Raw genomic sequence first — 14,514 nt, forward strand, 5'->3', positions numbered from 1 at the left:
CTTCGTTACATTTTTCACCTTCTTGAAGCTGCAATCTGATAACCCCTCTTCCCTTGGACTATTTAAATCAGTGGGAATTTGCTCCGGAGTAAACATGCATAGGATTGCGCGGTAAATAAATGAAGAGAGGTGGAATCTTCACTTTAGTCCCCATCCACCTCACAATCCACTTTAATTTCCCAGCTAGGAAAAATAGCCAAAGCCTTAAATATGTTTACGTGGAAGTAAGTCCTACTGAATTCAATTGGCCTTTCCTAGTAAGCACGACTAAGATTGCAGCGTTGCTGAGGTGCTAATCAAGTTTTATCTGCCCTGAATGAAGTTCTGCAGAAATTATGCGGAAGGAAGGTTTTCAAAAACGCTACACGGGCTCCCAAGGAAGCGCTATTTTCTCCCAATTGACGCTGCTATTAAGAGGTCGAGCGTGGGTGTTGAACTGGGCCTCCTCCATGCCAGCTCAGAGTAGCTTTCTAGTAAACCAGGAAGTGCCTCCGCCTGCTCCCACGGTTATCTTCGGCCAGGAAGAGATAACAACGCTGAAATTTTGAATCCTGGAGGGAGGAGGAGGAGGAGGAGGAGGAGGAGGGAGCAGGGAGCCAGAAAGGGTAAACTGCTCAGTGAAATAACGGAGAGGTCGTGATTTCCTTCGTCAACTTCACCCTTGCTGAAGGAGGGGCGCCAGGGTATCGATTATGAAAGCAGCAAAAAATACTGCTTCCTACTCAACTAAATTTTGCTCAGAGTACGTCCATGGAAATTAAGGGATATGACTAAGTTAGGCCCATTACTTTTAATGGGACTACTCTAAGTAAAACTTCATTGAATGCCATCCATTCTCCTTTTCGGAACACATAGATCAGGCATCCCCAAACTTCGGCCCTCCAGATGTTTTGGACTACAATTCCCATCATCCCTGACCACTGGTCCTGTTAGCTAGGGATCATGGGAGTTGTAGGCCAAAACATCTGGAGGGCCGCAGTTTGGGGATGCCTGACATAGATCCAAGTAATAAAGCTCGGTATTAAGAACCTAATAAGTTTGCCAGCGTGAAGTTAATCAGGTGGGAACAGTAAGGTGCGGGGTCTAAGTATTTTAAGAAAACACAGAAAGAGAAATTTGAAAATGGTCACGTCGTGAAAGTATGGTCCAATCCTTTATTTCATAATTCGAAAGAAAGACAATTCAAGAAGTCAGCTGCCTAGAGGTCCCGCTCACAGGAACACTTCATGTGAAGTAGGTCCTACGGTGTCCACTGACTCTTACTTTCAGGTAACCGCATAGGATTGCAGCCTTAGGAGTAAATCGCATTTAGAATCATCTTGTGGTCAGGTTGTCCCTGTAAAGCCCTCGCATTTGATACGAAACACGTTCCGTAATAGCAAATCCCCTTGAAAATGTAGTCTCCATGGAAATCCAGATGCTATCAGGTTCTCTGATCTTCCTCCTTTTTAAATATGTGCTGGACTGTTCCGTACTAGTAAAGGGCGCCCACGCCTCCCCTCTCCAGCCACCCCAACTGTAGAACAAGACCCAGGGACCACTTACACAAGACAAAGTAGCTCCCCACCAAAGAGGGTGGAGCACGAAACAGACCGGGATTGTGGGGGATTCTCTCTTTCCTTCCCCCTTTTGGCTGGTGTTGTTGTTTATGTTTTATACTTTGGAGCCAATTTAAAGCTACTTCCGTTGATTGACCATTAATCCGGTGAGTTATTAGGCTTCTAAACCAAAGGTCGTGGGGGGAGAAAGAGTTACAATCCATCAAGGGAAACAATCGGATAGAGAGATGCTGGTTTATCCTGAGTAGGCGCATGGGTAGAGTTTCCGTGCACGTGTGGCTATGAGAGGATTAAGGAGGAAGAGGGAGAATGTTAAGCGCACACTTATTTGGATGTACATTTCGTTAAGCCAGATGCACTTGTACCTAAACCAAGTTCTTTAGAACTGAAGTTATCTTAAACCTGCTCCTATGTAACGGAGAAAGGCATTCTAGGATATAAATCCCTAAAGAAAAAAAAAACACAGATAAATATTGTAGTAAGTACTGCTGGCTTCCGGGGAAAATTTCCCTGTGCACTTATGACAGACTTATGTCTGGGGCAGCTACCTCACTTTCCTTTATAGTAGGGCCATAAACAACAGGTTTTACCCAATACTGTACTCCCAAACTCTCCATCAGGAAGCTCTATTTCCATATAACTTATACAAAGTTTTAGAGCCATAAGCACAAATATGCATTCCATAGACGACTACATGGATAGATAGATTAAAAACAACTATAGCTGCAGTGAAGCATCACTGATGTTATATTAAATAAACAAGGTTTGTATGTAGATTATCTACATACAAAAGGACTCCTATAAAGATTTCTTGTCCTACAACAGCTTTGGGGAAGCTTTTTCAGTCCACATCTTTCACTTGCTTCTGGGCAACCAGAGGCCACATGCCCATACTGGGAGGGACCAGAGACAAATGTGGGTGGAGCAATGAATGCAAATGTTATCTTTGTATTGATGTCTGATTTCTACACACATTCACATACCCTTATTCATCAAGGCAAGCAAGAGCCATTATCAGAGTTCCATAATACATTCCAGGCAAGAATACTTGAGGAGGGTGGCAGGCAGGGCTGGAGAGAAGGATGTGGCCTGGGGAGAGCCCCGAGGGCCAGGTAAAGAGATATAGAGGACCACCTTCAGCCCTAAGGTCTGAGGCTATCTGCCCCTATTCCATAATGTGTTACTACTACTGGTAGCCTTGATTTCCACAGCAGAAAATGAAGATAAAAACGTAATGGATGAATGGATGGATGGACGGACGGACAGACAGTATTTATGCAATTAATAACAACAGCATTAAGTAATGCCATCAGGACACATAGAAAAACCTTATGTTGAAGAAAATACACGAAGAAGACCAGAAAACACTACCAAACACTAGAACGGGATAGTTTCTGTCTATTTGCTGCTTTCCCATCTTTTTGGTGGGTACTGGGCAGAAACTTTCCCCCATTGAAATAGACGGAATTTGGTGTGTGGGGAGGAAGTTTTCTCCTTCCTGAAGGCACTTTCCCCTTTCCTGTAGATTCTATGTCTTTTAGACTTGGACTGCTCCACTTCTGCCCTCTATCCAACGGCTAACACCACTTATGGGGCTGTCTTGGTGACCCACCCCCCCTGGCGCACTACCCCTGCCCTCCAAAAGCCAGCAGCCGAGATTTAAAAAGATGGGAATGACTTCTCCCTGAAGGTGCTCAGGACCACTTCACACGTGCTTTTTATGCCACTCTTGCCTCATCATCATACTAAGGCAATACTGGATGACTCGCAGCTGAACGTGCAAACTGTAGCTAATGAACTGCGGCAGCAGTAGCAGGTTAACAGAAATCGTTTTAGTAAGCTGCCTTCATTTGCTTTGGCCCCATTTTGCCGCCACTAGGTTTATTCACTGAGTTCTAGAAGCGTGAGATTATTATTATTATTATTATTATTATTATTATTATTATTATTATTATTATTATTAGCTGCTAGATTTCTCACACATAGAAACACGTCACAATGAAACAAAACAAAACAAACAAAAAAGCAACTTTATTTATGATGCAAATAACGAATAATTTAAACTCAGAGCCAGAAATAGCACACCGATGTTGGCAAGTGCTATAAGTGGCCCGGTGCCAACTCGGTGGCCGTTCATAGGGGCGGGCGCCTCTATGAACAACAAAAAGCAGGCGGAATGAAGCTGGAATTATTGCCAAAGGCCGCAAAATTGAGATGGGGGCAGCTGGGGCCTCCCGGGCGTGATTTATATTCCAGAGATTCTGCGACGTGCAGGGATACCGTTCGGGGAGTGTTGGTGTGTGGTTAGCGGACGTTTTTATTGCAGATTAATAATATTAGCATTCAGAACGGAAAACCGGGTTATTAGAGCCAAGGAATGTTTCCCCAAACGAAAATATTTTAAAATGATCTCTCCCTCTCCCTCTCTCTCGTTTTTTTTTCTAAACCAAAGCCTTACCCAAGCTTCAATGATAAATCTCAAAGTAGTTCGCCTTCCACAAATCCTCGTTAATTGTTTGGCGAAATCGCTTTCCCCTTCGGCCCATTTTGTTCGCCTACACATGAGAATGCCAGACACCATCTGACTACCCTTCTGAGTCTTACTAGACCTCGGTGGGATTAAAGTTGGGATCTCCGGCAGGCTTTAACTTGAGAGCAATATCACCTGTTTATCTGCGTTGGGTTCGTGTATGTCCTATTGCAAAGTCTCAAAGGCTCAGAAGGACCTGTGTGTGTGTGTGTGTGTGTGTGTGTGTGTGTGTGTGTGTGTGTGTGTGTGTGTTGTGTACACACGTACTCGTTGAAAATAAGCGAGGCTTACTTGCAGGTAAATGAACTGGGGTCGCTTCTCCCTTCTCTCGGAGCCGGCCCCTCGCGAATATTCTGCCAAAGTTTAAAAACCACGACGTGCTAAGCATATAAGAAATAAAATGGAGGGATCTGGATATCCCTCCCTTGTTAGGTTATTCCTGTTATTTTAATCGAAAGATATAAGTTCACCAACAGGAAAACATAAACCCGTTAACTCCTCCCCCCAACCGCGGGAAACCATACCCTAACAACGTTAGAGAACATCCAAAGCCTCTTGCTAACACCCTCTCCCCAATCAGGCAAGATAACCCTCTCTCAATCCAGCCTGGAAAGGAAACATTCGGAACGAAATGTATCCTAAATGCGTGCTTGCGCGCCTAAAATATGGCTCTTATGTATCCATGCATCATCTTTAACTTCGGTTGACTCCCAGCACACACATGTAAACGTTAGCTGGCAACTTTCAAAGTGAGCGAACGATGGTGGTGAAGACCTGGGTCCTGTTGTAGAATCTCCGGTAGGAGTGTTTGGACAGTGGTGTTATGGAACGGAGGAGGCTATTTTTTACCCAAGTGATTAATTTGCCTCCTGTCCCAAACTTGTCTGTTTTTACGTTCTAGACTTTTACTAAACGGTCCAACGCCCCCCACTTGGCCCCCCCACTCCCCCCCTCTCTCTGTGTCTCTCCCTCTCTTTCTCTTGGTCTCTATTTTGAACAGGTCCCCTCCTTTTTCGAATTGTACTTCTCCATTATACTTTCAGGACCAGCAGCCTAGGAACTGGTGAGTTTTAAGAAAACACCATTGACCTAGTGTGGGTCCCGCCTAAAGTGCACGACCAGCAGACCCTATCCCATACCAGTTTCAGAAAGACTTTAAGGATTTATTAAAGGCCTTTTTTTTAAGCAGAAAGTTCGATACTTTACATTCTGCAGTTAATCGTTTTGCTTTCCACCTTGGTCTTGTTTTGAGCCTCTATTCCATGCATCGTAGTCCTCAGCATGTAAGTCAGAAGGACGACCTGGTATGTTTAATGGGACTTACTTCCTAGCGTTTAGATTTCAGCCTTATATAGAGCAATCCTTGTCGGATGTAACCCACATTAAATTCAATGGATTTTACTCCCAGATGCGATTGCAGCCTTAAGTCTTGGAAGGACTAAAAGGACAGTAGACCTGGAAATTCAAAAAGACCATTAAATACTCACACAATGCTACTAATACGATTTTTTTTTAAAGAAAGGGAGTGTTTATGCCAATAAAAAAGCGAAGCGCTCGCCCCTCCTGAAAGTTATGTTTACCATCCGTGGAGACACTACTTATTGTCCAGCAGCAGACTTTTAAGTTTCACCCGGAGAATTCCACAGGATGTGTTTTGGCAATGAAGTTCTTCTTGAATACCATGGTTCAGTTGAGCGTCCAATCTCAGGATGGTCTTCCAAAGCAGAAAATAGCCCACCATCGCATGCAGATCTAGGATTTCTTTTCTTAACTCATAAAAAAGCCAAAGTGGACAGGAATAAGATAACATTGCCCGGGTGGATAAAGTCACTTGCAATTTTAGGCATGAGAGACAAAGTTAGGTCTGAAAAGTTAAGTGAAAAAGTTTTCCCCAAACAGAACCCTTCTCAAAGATGGGGAGGACTAAGAACATCCCAAGAAAGGAATGAGCCAATTCCAGAGCCCACTCCCTTTTTGAATGTCAGTTTCCCCTCGATTCAGCAATTAGCCCCCTTCAAGGTAGAGGTGCAAAAAGGAGTCGGGAGAGAGAATAACAATAGCTCTCCTTTTCCTCTATTCCTCTGCCTCGCACGCACGCACCCAAAAATGTGCAGACACCTCAACTTCTTCCTCCCACACTCAGTTTGTAGCGGCAGCTCCCTTTCAGGTCAGCAGCAAAAGCAGAGCAAAAACGTTTTTGTCTTGGCAAGCAAAGCGCCTTGTGTTATGAGCAGGGAAGGGGGTCATAAATCTTGAGTGACTTAAAGAGACGTCATCTCTATCTATTTATCTATCTAATGTTAAATAACTTCCCTGTGTCAGGTGACCTTATCACATTCCTGCCCCAATCACAGTCGCTTGCAAGTAAATCCCAATAAACTGAATGAAACTTTGCATCCCAAATGTTCAGCATAACACGATGAGAGGTGCCGGAAATGTAGGTCAGTCAGTCTTTCTTCTTCCTTCCTATGTGTGAACGCTTGCATTATGGGTGGCATCTGACTAAGCCATACTCAGAGTAGACCTATTGACATCAATGGACTTTACTAGTTGAAGATTTCAGCAGGTCTGCTCCGAGTTTGACGTACCCGATTGCAACCCATAATGCATACACAACATGAGCATTCAGGGAACCAATAGCACTCAACCAGGTTAAGTATATAAACTTTCTAAAACTTTCCCTTTCCTACGCTTTCATGTCACCCAGAGGGTTTGTAAAACTTTTCAAGGACGTGTTCTCAGCAGCTGTTGCTTGTTTTGTTGTTTTAAAAATGCTGCTTTCTTTTGCTGCGTCTCCCTCCCCCTCCCCGCATATGCTTGTCATAATAATTAAGTCATATTGGAGGGTTATGCAATCCATTTTGGCCAGGGTGGGGTATAATGGAGGCCTGAGAGAGTTTTCCCTCGCTTGCTCTGCTGAAGGAAATTGGGGAAGAGAGAGAGTGAGAGAGAGAAAGAAAAAAAATAAAATCTGCCTCTGTTCCAAAGATTTATTAGCATAACTTGACACCTAATTGCGAAGCACGTGAATCAATACAGCTTTTGCTATGCTGCTAGGCCTCTGTCCACCACCTCTCTATTTGCATATTTCCTTTCCACTCCTGACGCCGTCAGGAAGCAACCTTGGCGTTTGCCCAAGCCCTCCCAAAGCAGGAGGGAGAAGGAAAAAAAAACACCCCTCCGTTCCCCCCGCCCCCAGAAACGAAATCTCTACATCTCTCTCTTCTGAATCCCCCCTCAACCCCTCCCCCTCCCGCGCTTTCTTGTTTTAATTTGCCCGGTTTAACAAAAATAATAACTGGATGTTATTATTATGTCATTTAAATCTCAGTCTATGCATTCCTTGTCGAGGATTTCGTGTCAGCTATTCTTTCTGTTTCCCCCTCCTCTGTACCCTGCCTCTCTCTCTCTCTTTCTCTCTCTCTCCCCCTCTCTCTCCCTCTCTCTTGCCTTCTGCTGTTAAGCCAGAGGCCATTGTTAACCGTGAACAGGGCGTACCAAGACTATAGGGCAGCCACAATCAAAGGATTCCCTATGCATCTTTGGAAGGCTGTCTAGCATCTTGTGGTTCCTACCTCTTCTCACCTTCCCCCCCCCCGCACTCCTCCCCAAACGGATTGAGAAAGAGAGGAGAGAGAGAGAGAGAGAGAGAGAGAGAGAGAGAGAGAGAGAGAGAGAGAGAGAGAGAGAGAGAGAGAGGACCCGAGCATCCCTCACCGTAAGCTCCTATAGAGATGTCCCCCCTCCTTTTGGCGTTATGACCGGATTTCTCTCTCTAGATATTCCTTGAACATTAAAAAAAAAGCACGAGAGAGGAATGGGGGGAGCTCTCCTCGCTTATTGATTGCGTTGCTTGCTGGCTGCGAAAATATATTATGTCTGCTCGCCGCGCTGCTCTCGTCAGAGGCTAAGGTAAGGTGGACCGAAATAGGCTATCAGTTTGTGAATGGCGGAGACCGTGTCTCCATGATTTATAGCTGTATGACTCGCATCGCGGTTCATGAAGAGTTCACAAGCTTTAAGCTTCCTTCCACGCAGCGTCTCTCTCTCTCTCTCTCCTCTCTCTCTCTCTCACCCTCTCTCTTCTTCTTCTTCTTCTTCCCCCTCCTTCCCTCCCCTTCTTTCTACCCCCCTTTCCCCCCTCTTTTTGCTATTCTCCCCCTTCTATTTTCCTCCCCCTTTCTCCTTCGCCTTTTCATCTAGAACGCTTTCTTTCTCTCTCTATTTGACGTGGTGGAGGATTTTTGCCCCTTTAATTTTGGGGAAAGCTCTAAATGTAGTGAACAATTTGCTGTGAACTGGAGAGTTGTCCGGAACCCCAGTTATTATTATTATTATTATTATTATTATTATTATTATTATTATTATTATTATTATTATTACCTTTGCCCTACTATGGAGAAATACACCCTAAGGAGAACGGCTCTCCGGTTCTCCCCCATAACCAGAGTAGGACTGCGAATTTTAGAATTCTTTTTCCAACATGGAGGTTAAAGGGAGCTTTTAATACTATATTTTCCCATGCTCCACGGCCTTCCCTTCCCTCTTGTTACAAACCCCTTAACGGACTTCTAGATTATTGGATTCACGCTTTTTTAAAAAAATCAATTTGCAATAAATAAAAAAATATCTCTCTTGCCAAAGTTCCCGAGAAGAGAGGCTTTTATTTAGAATCTAGGTTCTTGTTCTGGAATAAAAACGAAACTTCCGAGAGAGAGAGAAGGAACTTCTGCGGTTACCATTTCGGAGGACTAATTTCCAATGCACTATTCCTATTTATTATTCCTTTGGAGATTTCTGGGTGCTTTTTAAAACTCACGCACATCCCAACAACTACAGCAACAATTCCTTGGAGTAAATCATTTACGATTCCACCCGTCTCCGACTAAGATAAATGACCGACATTTGGGACGTGTTGAAAGATGAGATACAAAAGGGGCGAAAAAATCTTTGCTACTGAACGCTCAGACCACTTTGGATTCCTTTTCGAGAAGAGTAGAATGGGATTTTATTTTTAATGCACTGTTTAATTCTTCCTTTAAAAGAAGAAGACATTTGCCTCCGCCTTCTCATAGGCCTTCCAGAGTTCCCAAGAAATCCAAAACAAACCAGCGAGGCCTAGTAAAATTATCATTATGGCTGAACCGCTTAGACAGTTTCAGCGAACCCAGTCTTTTAATATCGAATTAATGATTATTGCGTTTCTTCTTTATTTTTAATCAATCTGTTGCCATGAGAGTACTCGACTGTTTATGTCTGCTAAGGAACAGCTGAAACAAGACAGCGACTCTATCATTCTTTCCAGTTAATACATAGCAAATATTTTAACAGCCTGCTTCTGGAAGGCAACGGTTGTATCTAATCCATGGAACATACGAAAGGATCACAACATAGACTTTTAGAGTTGCTGTTCTGCAAACTGCAGAATTTATACAGGCATAAACTGAAGAGGAGGAGGAGGAGGTTCGTGGAGGAGGTGGGGCATGTGGTTGGGTATGAGGTCTGAATTATATTTAGGTTTTGAAGTGCATAGATGTAGGGAAGTCAGGGGGGAAGGTTGCTCCTGTTGTGTCTGCGTTCCTATGGGCAGAATTGACCAATATTGGGTTACAGTATTATTTTTCATTCTGTAGGGGAGTATAATAGATTGTAGCTCACTGGGAAAAAAGGCATTTGAAATGAAATACAGAATACAGTGAAACAGGATTCTCTCTTATTCATCCTTCTGTGTGTGTGCGTGCTTTCTCTACTGATTTATTATTTGACCCATTAAATAATTCTAGCCTTTTTGCACCCTTCCAACATGGAGAAAATTAATGTTTCCTTAGAAGGATACGTACTTTTTTTCTTTTTGAGGAAGGAATTTCCCCCTCCCACCCCTATATAAAGGGAGGACAAACCAAACATAACAGTTAAAGGGAAAGAAAATCAAGAGAACCAAATGGTCTGGTGGCAAAACTGGGTTGTGTTTTGTTTTGTTTTAAGAAAGGATGAGAAGCCATAGAAGGAAGCTGTTTCTCATATCGGACTAGCACCTTGGGAGTCGCAACTGAACCAGATTTGTTAAGGGCTTGCAGGGTAGAGTGGATTCTATAGCCTGTTTCCAAACTGTTACAGAGTTGCAAAAACAACATGGAAAACAGTATCAAAAGCGCCAACATCAAAAAATTCAGCACAGGTCTCTAAATCTGACAATGTTTCCAGCCATCACATCTCTCTAAATTCAGCGCACTAAGGCGGCAGTCCTATATTTGGACTTTCCTGGGAGTAAGCCCCCTTGAGCACACAGGGACTTACTTCCGAGTAAACATGCCTAGCCTTATGCTGCAAGTGGACCATTTGGCAGAATGTCAGAAGCTGAGTTCAGTTTTATGTTTAACATTTAAATGTTTATTTAAAAACATGGATCCTGATCAATTTTAAGGTAACAGTGATTTAATAATAGTAATAATAATAATCCTATTACACAATCTATACTTTTACACTTTATATTATTTTTCTGAGGTTCCTCGTTGGGGTAGGAATCATATCAGGAGAATATTAAATTATAATACGAATTCAACTTAGAAGAACTTGATAATTGCATGCATACAATGCGTTTGTGTGTGTGGATAGATATAAAAATGATACCACCGGTACAGAAGAAACCTATCCAGTATGGATCTACCAAGTAACTTCACAACTCAAACTTGGTCAGCCCCGATGGGACTTTTACTTCCCAGCTGGGTTTTATTTCTGCTCGGGGCCCCTTTATTGGAGGTTTCCCTCACGGAAATCGACGGGCTTGAGATTCGCGTGGAAAAAGCCAAGACTCCATTGCTTTCTTAGGAGTGGGGGTGCGCGGCGAACTATGTCGCCTTCTTCCTGTATGGTGTGTGTGTGTGTGTGTGTGTGTGTGTGTGTGTGTGTGTGTGTGTGTGTGTGTGTGTATTGACAATGTTATGTATGCAGGCAGGCACCTATGTGCACACCTTAGAGAGTTAGATTGAATGGCCTATAAGAAATCATCCCCACCCACCCCCCCGTTGGAAGATTTCTATCCCTATCTCAGCAATGGTTCTCGAACAATACCAACCCAATTGGAAAGAACAAAAGGACAATACTGCTCAGGGGTCGGTTTTAGTGATCCAAGCGGGCATGAGGAGCCCCTTTCCCCTTCTCTGTGTTTTGTCCTGGAATAGTTGGCGAGGCTGCTCCAGGGGAGAAGGGGCTCGCCGAGAGGCGCGCCCAGGAGCGCCCAGGCAGCATCTGCTCTCCGCTCCCCTCGCGCGTAGCAGCCCGAGCTATTCATGTCACGAGGCTTTTCAATGACCAAGATGGATTCATAGGCCGTGCCGTATTATTGTGTGTGCCTTTCTAACCTTTCAGGTCAGCTTGCAAAAGACACCGGGGAAGGCCTCCTCACCACGTGACCTTGGGGGTGCCAATGTCCTTCCATGAGGGGGTCAGCCAGAGCCTGGTAGCAGCGCGCGAGAACCTCGGGGAGCCCCAGCGATGCAGAAAACAACCTACTACGACACCTCCACGCTCTTCGGGGGCTACTCCTATCAGGGAGCCAATGGGTTCGGCTACGAGGGCCCTCCGCCGCAGCCTTTCCAGCCTGCGGCTCACGTGGAGAACCACGACTACCAGAGGCCGGCCTGCACCCTCCAGTCCCTGGGCAACGCCTCCCCTCTGGCCAAAACGAAAGACCTGAACGGGAGCTGCATGCGCCCCAGCCTGCCTCAGGAGCACCATCCGCCCCCGCCCGTCTCGCCACCCCCCAATCCTATCACCGCCACCAACAGCAGCAGCAGCAGCAGCAACGGGGGCGGCAGCAGCAATAACCACAGCCAGCCTGGGGGGGTCAAAAGCACTCCCAGCAAATCCAGCCTGGGCTCTAGTAACGCCGCTCTCGCCAAACAGATTTTCCCCTGGATGAAAGAGTCGAGGCAAAACTCCAAGCAGAAAAACAGCTCCCCCAGCGCAGGTATCTGCTTTTGGAATATCCACCCCCTCCATGTGCATAAGACACACACGCACACAGGTGCATGGGCACAGTGGGGCCAGGCTGGACGGGGAAGGAGCCCAGTTTCCAAAGCTTCCTATCTGGAGGGGGGTGGGGTGGGGGTGGGGGCTGAAAGGATATGTTGATGCATGAATCTAAAGGGCAAGGCCCATTAGAGGAGAGGGGCTCTGAGTCCACATCAACTAATTGCAGCTGTACAAAGAGCCACATAATAATAATAATAATAATAATAATAATAATAATAATAATAATAATAATAATAGCAGGCTCCAAATGGGTTACTGTGAGCCACTGCCAAGGCAGGGGTTATGCAAAAGTCCCAGCTTGGCATATAAAGAGCCAGGGGTAGTTTAAGACCTAAAGGAGGAGCAAGACATTGGTGGCTCCAAAAAGCTGTGCTAGGCCTGCTAAAGACCCTGAACCAGAAGGAGGAAGTTGATGTAGAAGTGGGGAGTGGCCTCAAGGCTTAGACTGGATGGGGTGAGGGTGGCAGGCAATAGGAGGGGCAGTAGATTAAGGTGTTGATGGTATGATAAATGGCCTTCTGGAGTGTGCAAGGAAGGCCAAAGAGCAAAGAAAGGGGATAGGGCGACTTACTTTGCCTACATGCATCCATAGCTCAGAAAGTTGCGTTGGGTCTCCAATCTCTCAAAGAAGGTCATGGCTTTGAGGGTCATCTCTGGATATTAAAGCCAGCGTGGGCTAGTTCCGCTGCCACCACCACACACAGTTTCTGTCCCAAGTGACAGTGATAACCAGACTGTGGTCGAAAGCACTCTGCTTTTATGCCAAATGAAATTGGCTCACATGGATGCCAGTTGCTGAACTCAGGGTTAGTCTACATACCAGTATGCATCAGAAAGAGGTGGGGTGTAGAGTTGTGCCACTTTGGGCTACAGGTGGGAGGAACATTTTGGAAGGTTTTCTGTGCTTGTTTTTTAAAACTGCCCATAAACTAAAAGCAGGTGGAGGAGAAAGGTTCTAGCCTTCCTTCCTTCCTTGCAATGAGTTGTTGTTGTTGTTGTTGTTGTTGTTGTTGTTGTTGTTGTTGTTGTTGTTGTTGTCCTAAAGGCTGATCCCTGGCTTGCATGCTGAAATGTTGCAGTCTGTTCCATCACCTCAGGACTCTTGCCATCTCATTCCTACTCTCGGTCCCTTGCAAAGTCTGGCTGTCATTGGCTCAATGCCTGGTTTTTATCCCTGACAAAATGTGTTTTCATCAAAGCCCAAGAAGTGTGATGTACTCCATTTTATATCTCATTGGCTTAGCATGGATGCTCAGTAATACCAGCCAGTGAGTAACTGATTTGTTGCAATGCTAAAGGCTACTTACTGTTATACCACACTCAGGCAAAATGGCTTTTTTTCTATCTTGATATTTTGATGGAAGATGTATTAAAGACAGCAGGTTTTATATAGGACAAAACAGCTGCATGACTCTGGTTGCCATCCTTAGGATATATATGTCAGAATTCTAAGGATATTAACTTGGAAAGAAGTGTGAGTGACTTCAGTGGAACCTACTTCTAAGCAAACTTAGGATATGGGTCTTGTTTGGGAATTTATTCATTTGTCCTGCTTGTGGGTTCCCTACAGGGAATCTGATTGCCCACTGTTATAGGGAAGAGTATGGAAAACAGAAGAGGATATATTTCTTAGATATGACCCTTCTTGAATCACATTTGTGAGTTTGGCAGAGTACATCCCTTTGTCAGCAAAAGTAAGGAAGCTAGCTTTAGCCTTTTAATTTAAGTAATTCAGGATGCTTTACTGCAGACTGGATTTCCTGTTATTTCCCCCCTTTCTTCTTCTTCTTAAAACAATAAACATGCAAAACAGTCTTCTTATAAGTAAAGATAGATTTACTCACTCAGTTTCACAGTAGCAGTCTTAAGGCAGTCTTAAAATGTAGCTACAGACATATATGATAGTTTAGATTAGACTTGGAGTCTGAGCTGTGACTCAGATTCAGCACATGTCTTACATTCCTAGTCACTGATGAAGCATCAAAGTGAAGAGATCAGATAGCAGAGATCAGAGAGAGAGAGAGAGCAGGTTGGGGGCATGACCAGCTTATATAGGTTGTGCCCCTTTACCTGGCTGGACACAGTGGGAGTGGCTCTCACAGGGAGAATTTCCTGTAGACTCTGAGATCCAACTTCCTCTGTGTGTGTGCCTTTCTAGCAATCAGAAGTCATTGGTTTTGACTGCATTATTTTAGATATCCCACAACTGTGAGAAGAGAATGCTGGACTACACAGTCCACCAGGACTCTTCCTCCTGAGTGAAAAGGATTTGTTTTCTTGGCTAAGACTATCTTAACCAGTTTTCCATGCAAAGTTCCTGTGCATAAGATGCTCTAGTAATGAAATGTGTGCAGTGTGTACCATGCAATTAGTGCACACAATTTGTATAAA

The 14,514-nt window shown here is 44.5% G+C and overlaps 1 protein-coding gene across 6 annotated transcripts in view; it reads left to right on the top strand.

Moving 5' to 3' along the window:
- Positions 1-14,514, top strand: part of HOXB3 (homeobox B3) — a 69,878-nt gene that overhangs the window by 45,480 nt on the left and 9,884 nt on the right. For all 6 annotated transcript variants that reach the window (XM_060281432.1, XM_060281433.1, XM_035135591.2 and 3 more), the window contains one exon: positions 11,458-12,058. In XM_060281432.1, coding sequence (XP_060137415.1) covers positions 11,584-12,058 — 475 coding nt within the window. In that variant the 5' untranslated portion in view covers positions 11,458-11,583. The remainder of the gene's footprint in view (positions 1-11,457; positions 12,059-14,514) is intronic.

Source organism: Zootoca vivipara, chromosome 13, assembly GCF_963506605.1.
Source record: "Zootoca vivipara chromosome 13, rZooViv1.1, whole genome shotgun sequence".
In the NCBI taxonomy this organism is placed as follows: domain Eukaryota; kingdom Metazoa; phylum Chordata; class Lepidosauria; order Squamata; family Lacertidae; genus Zootoca; species Zootoca vivipara.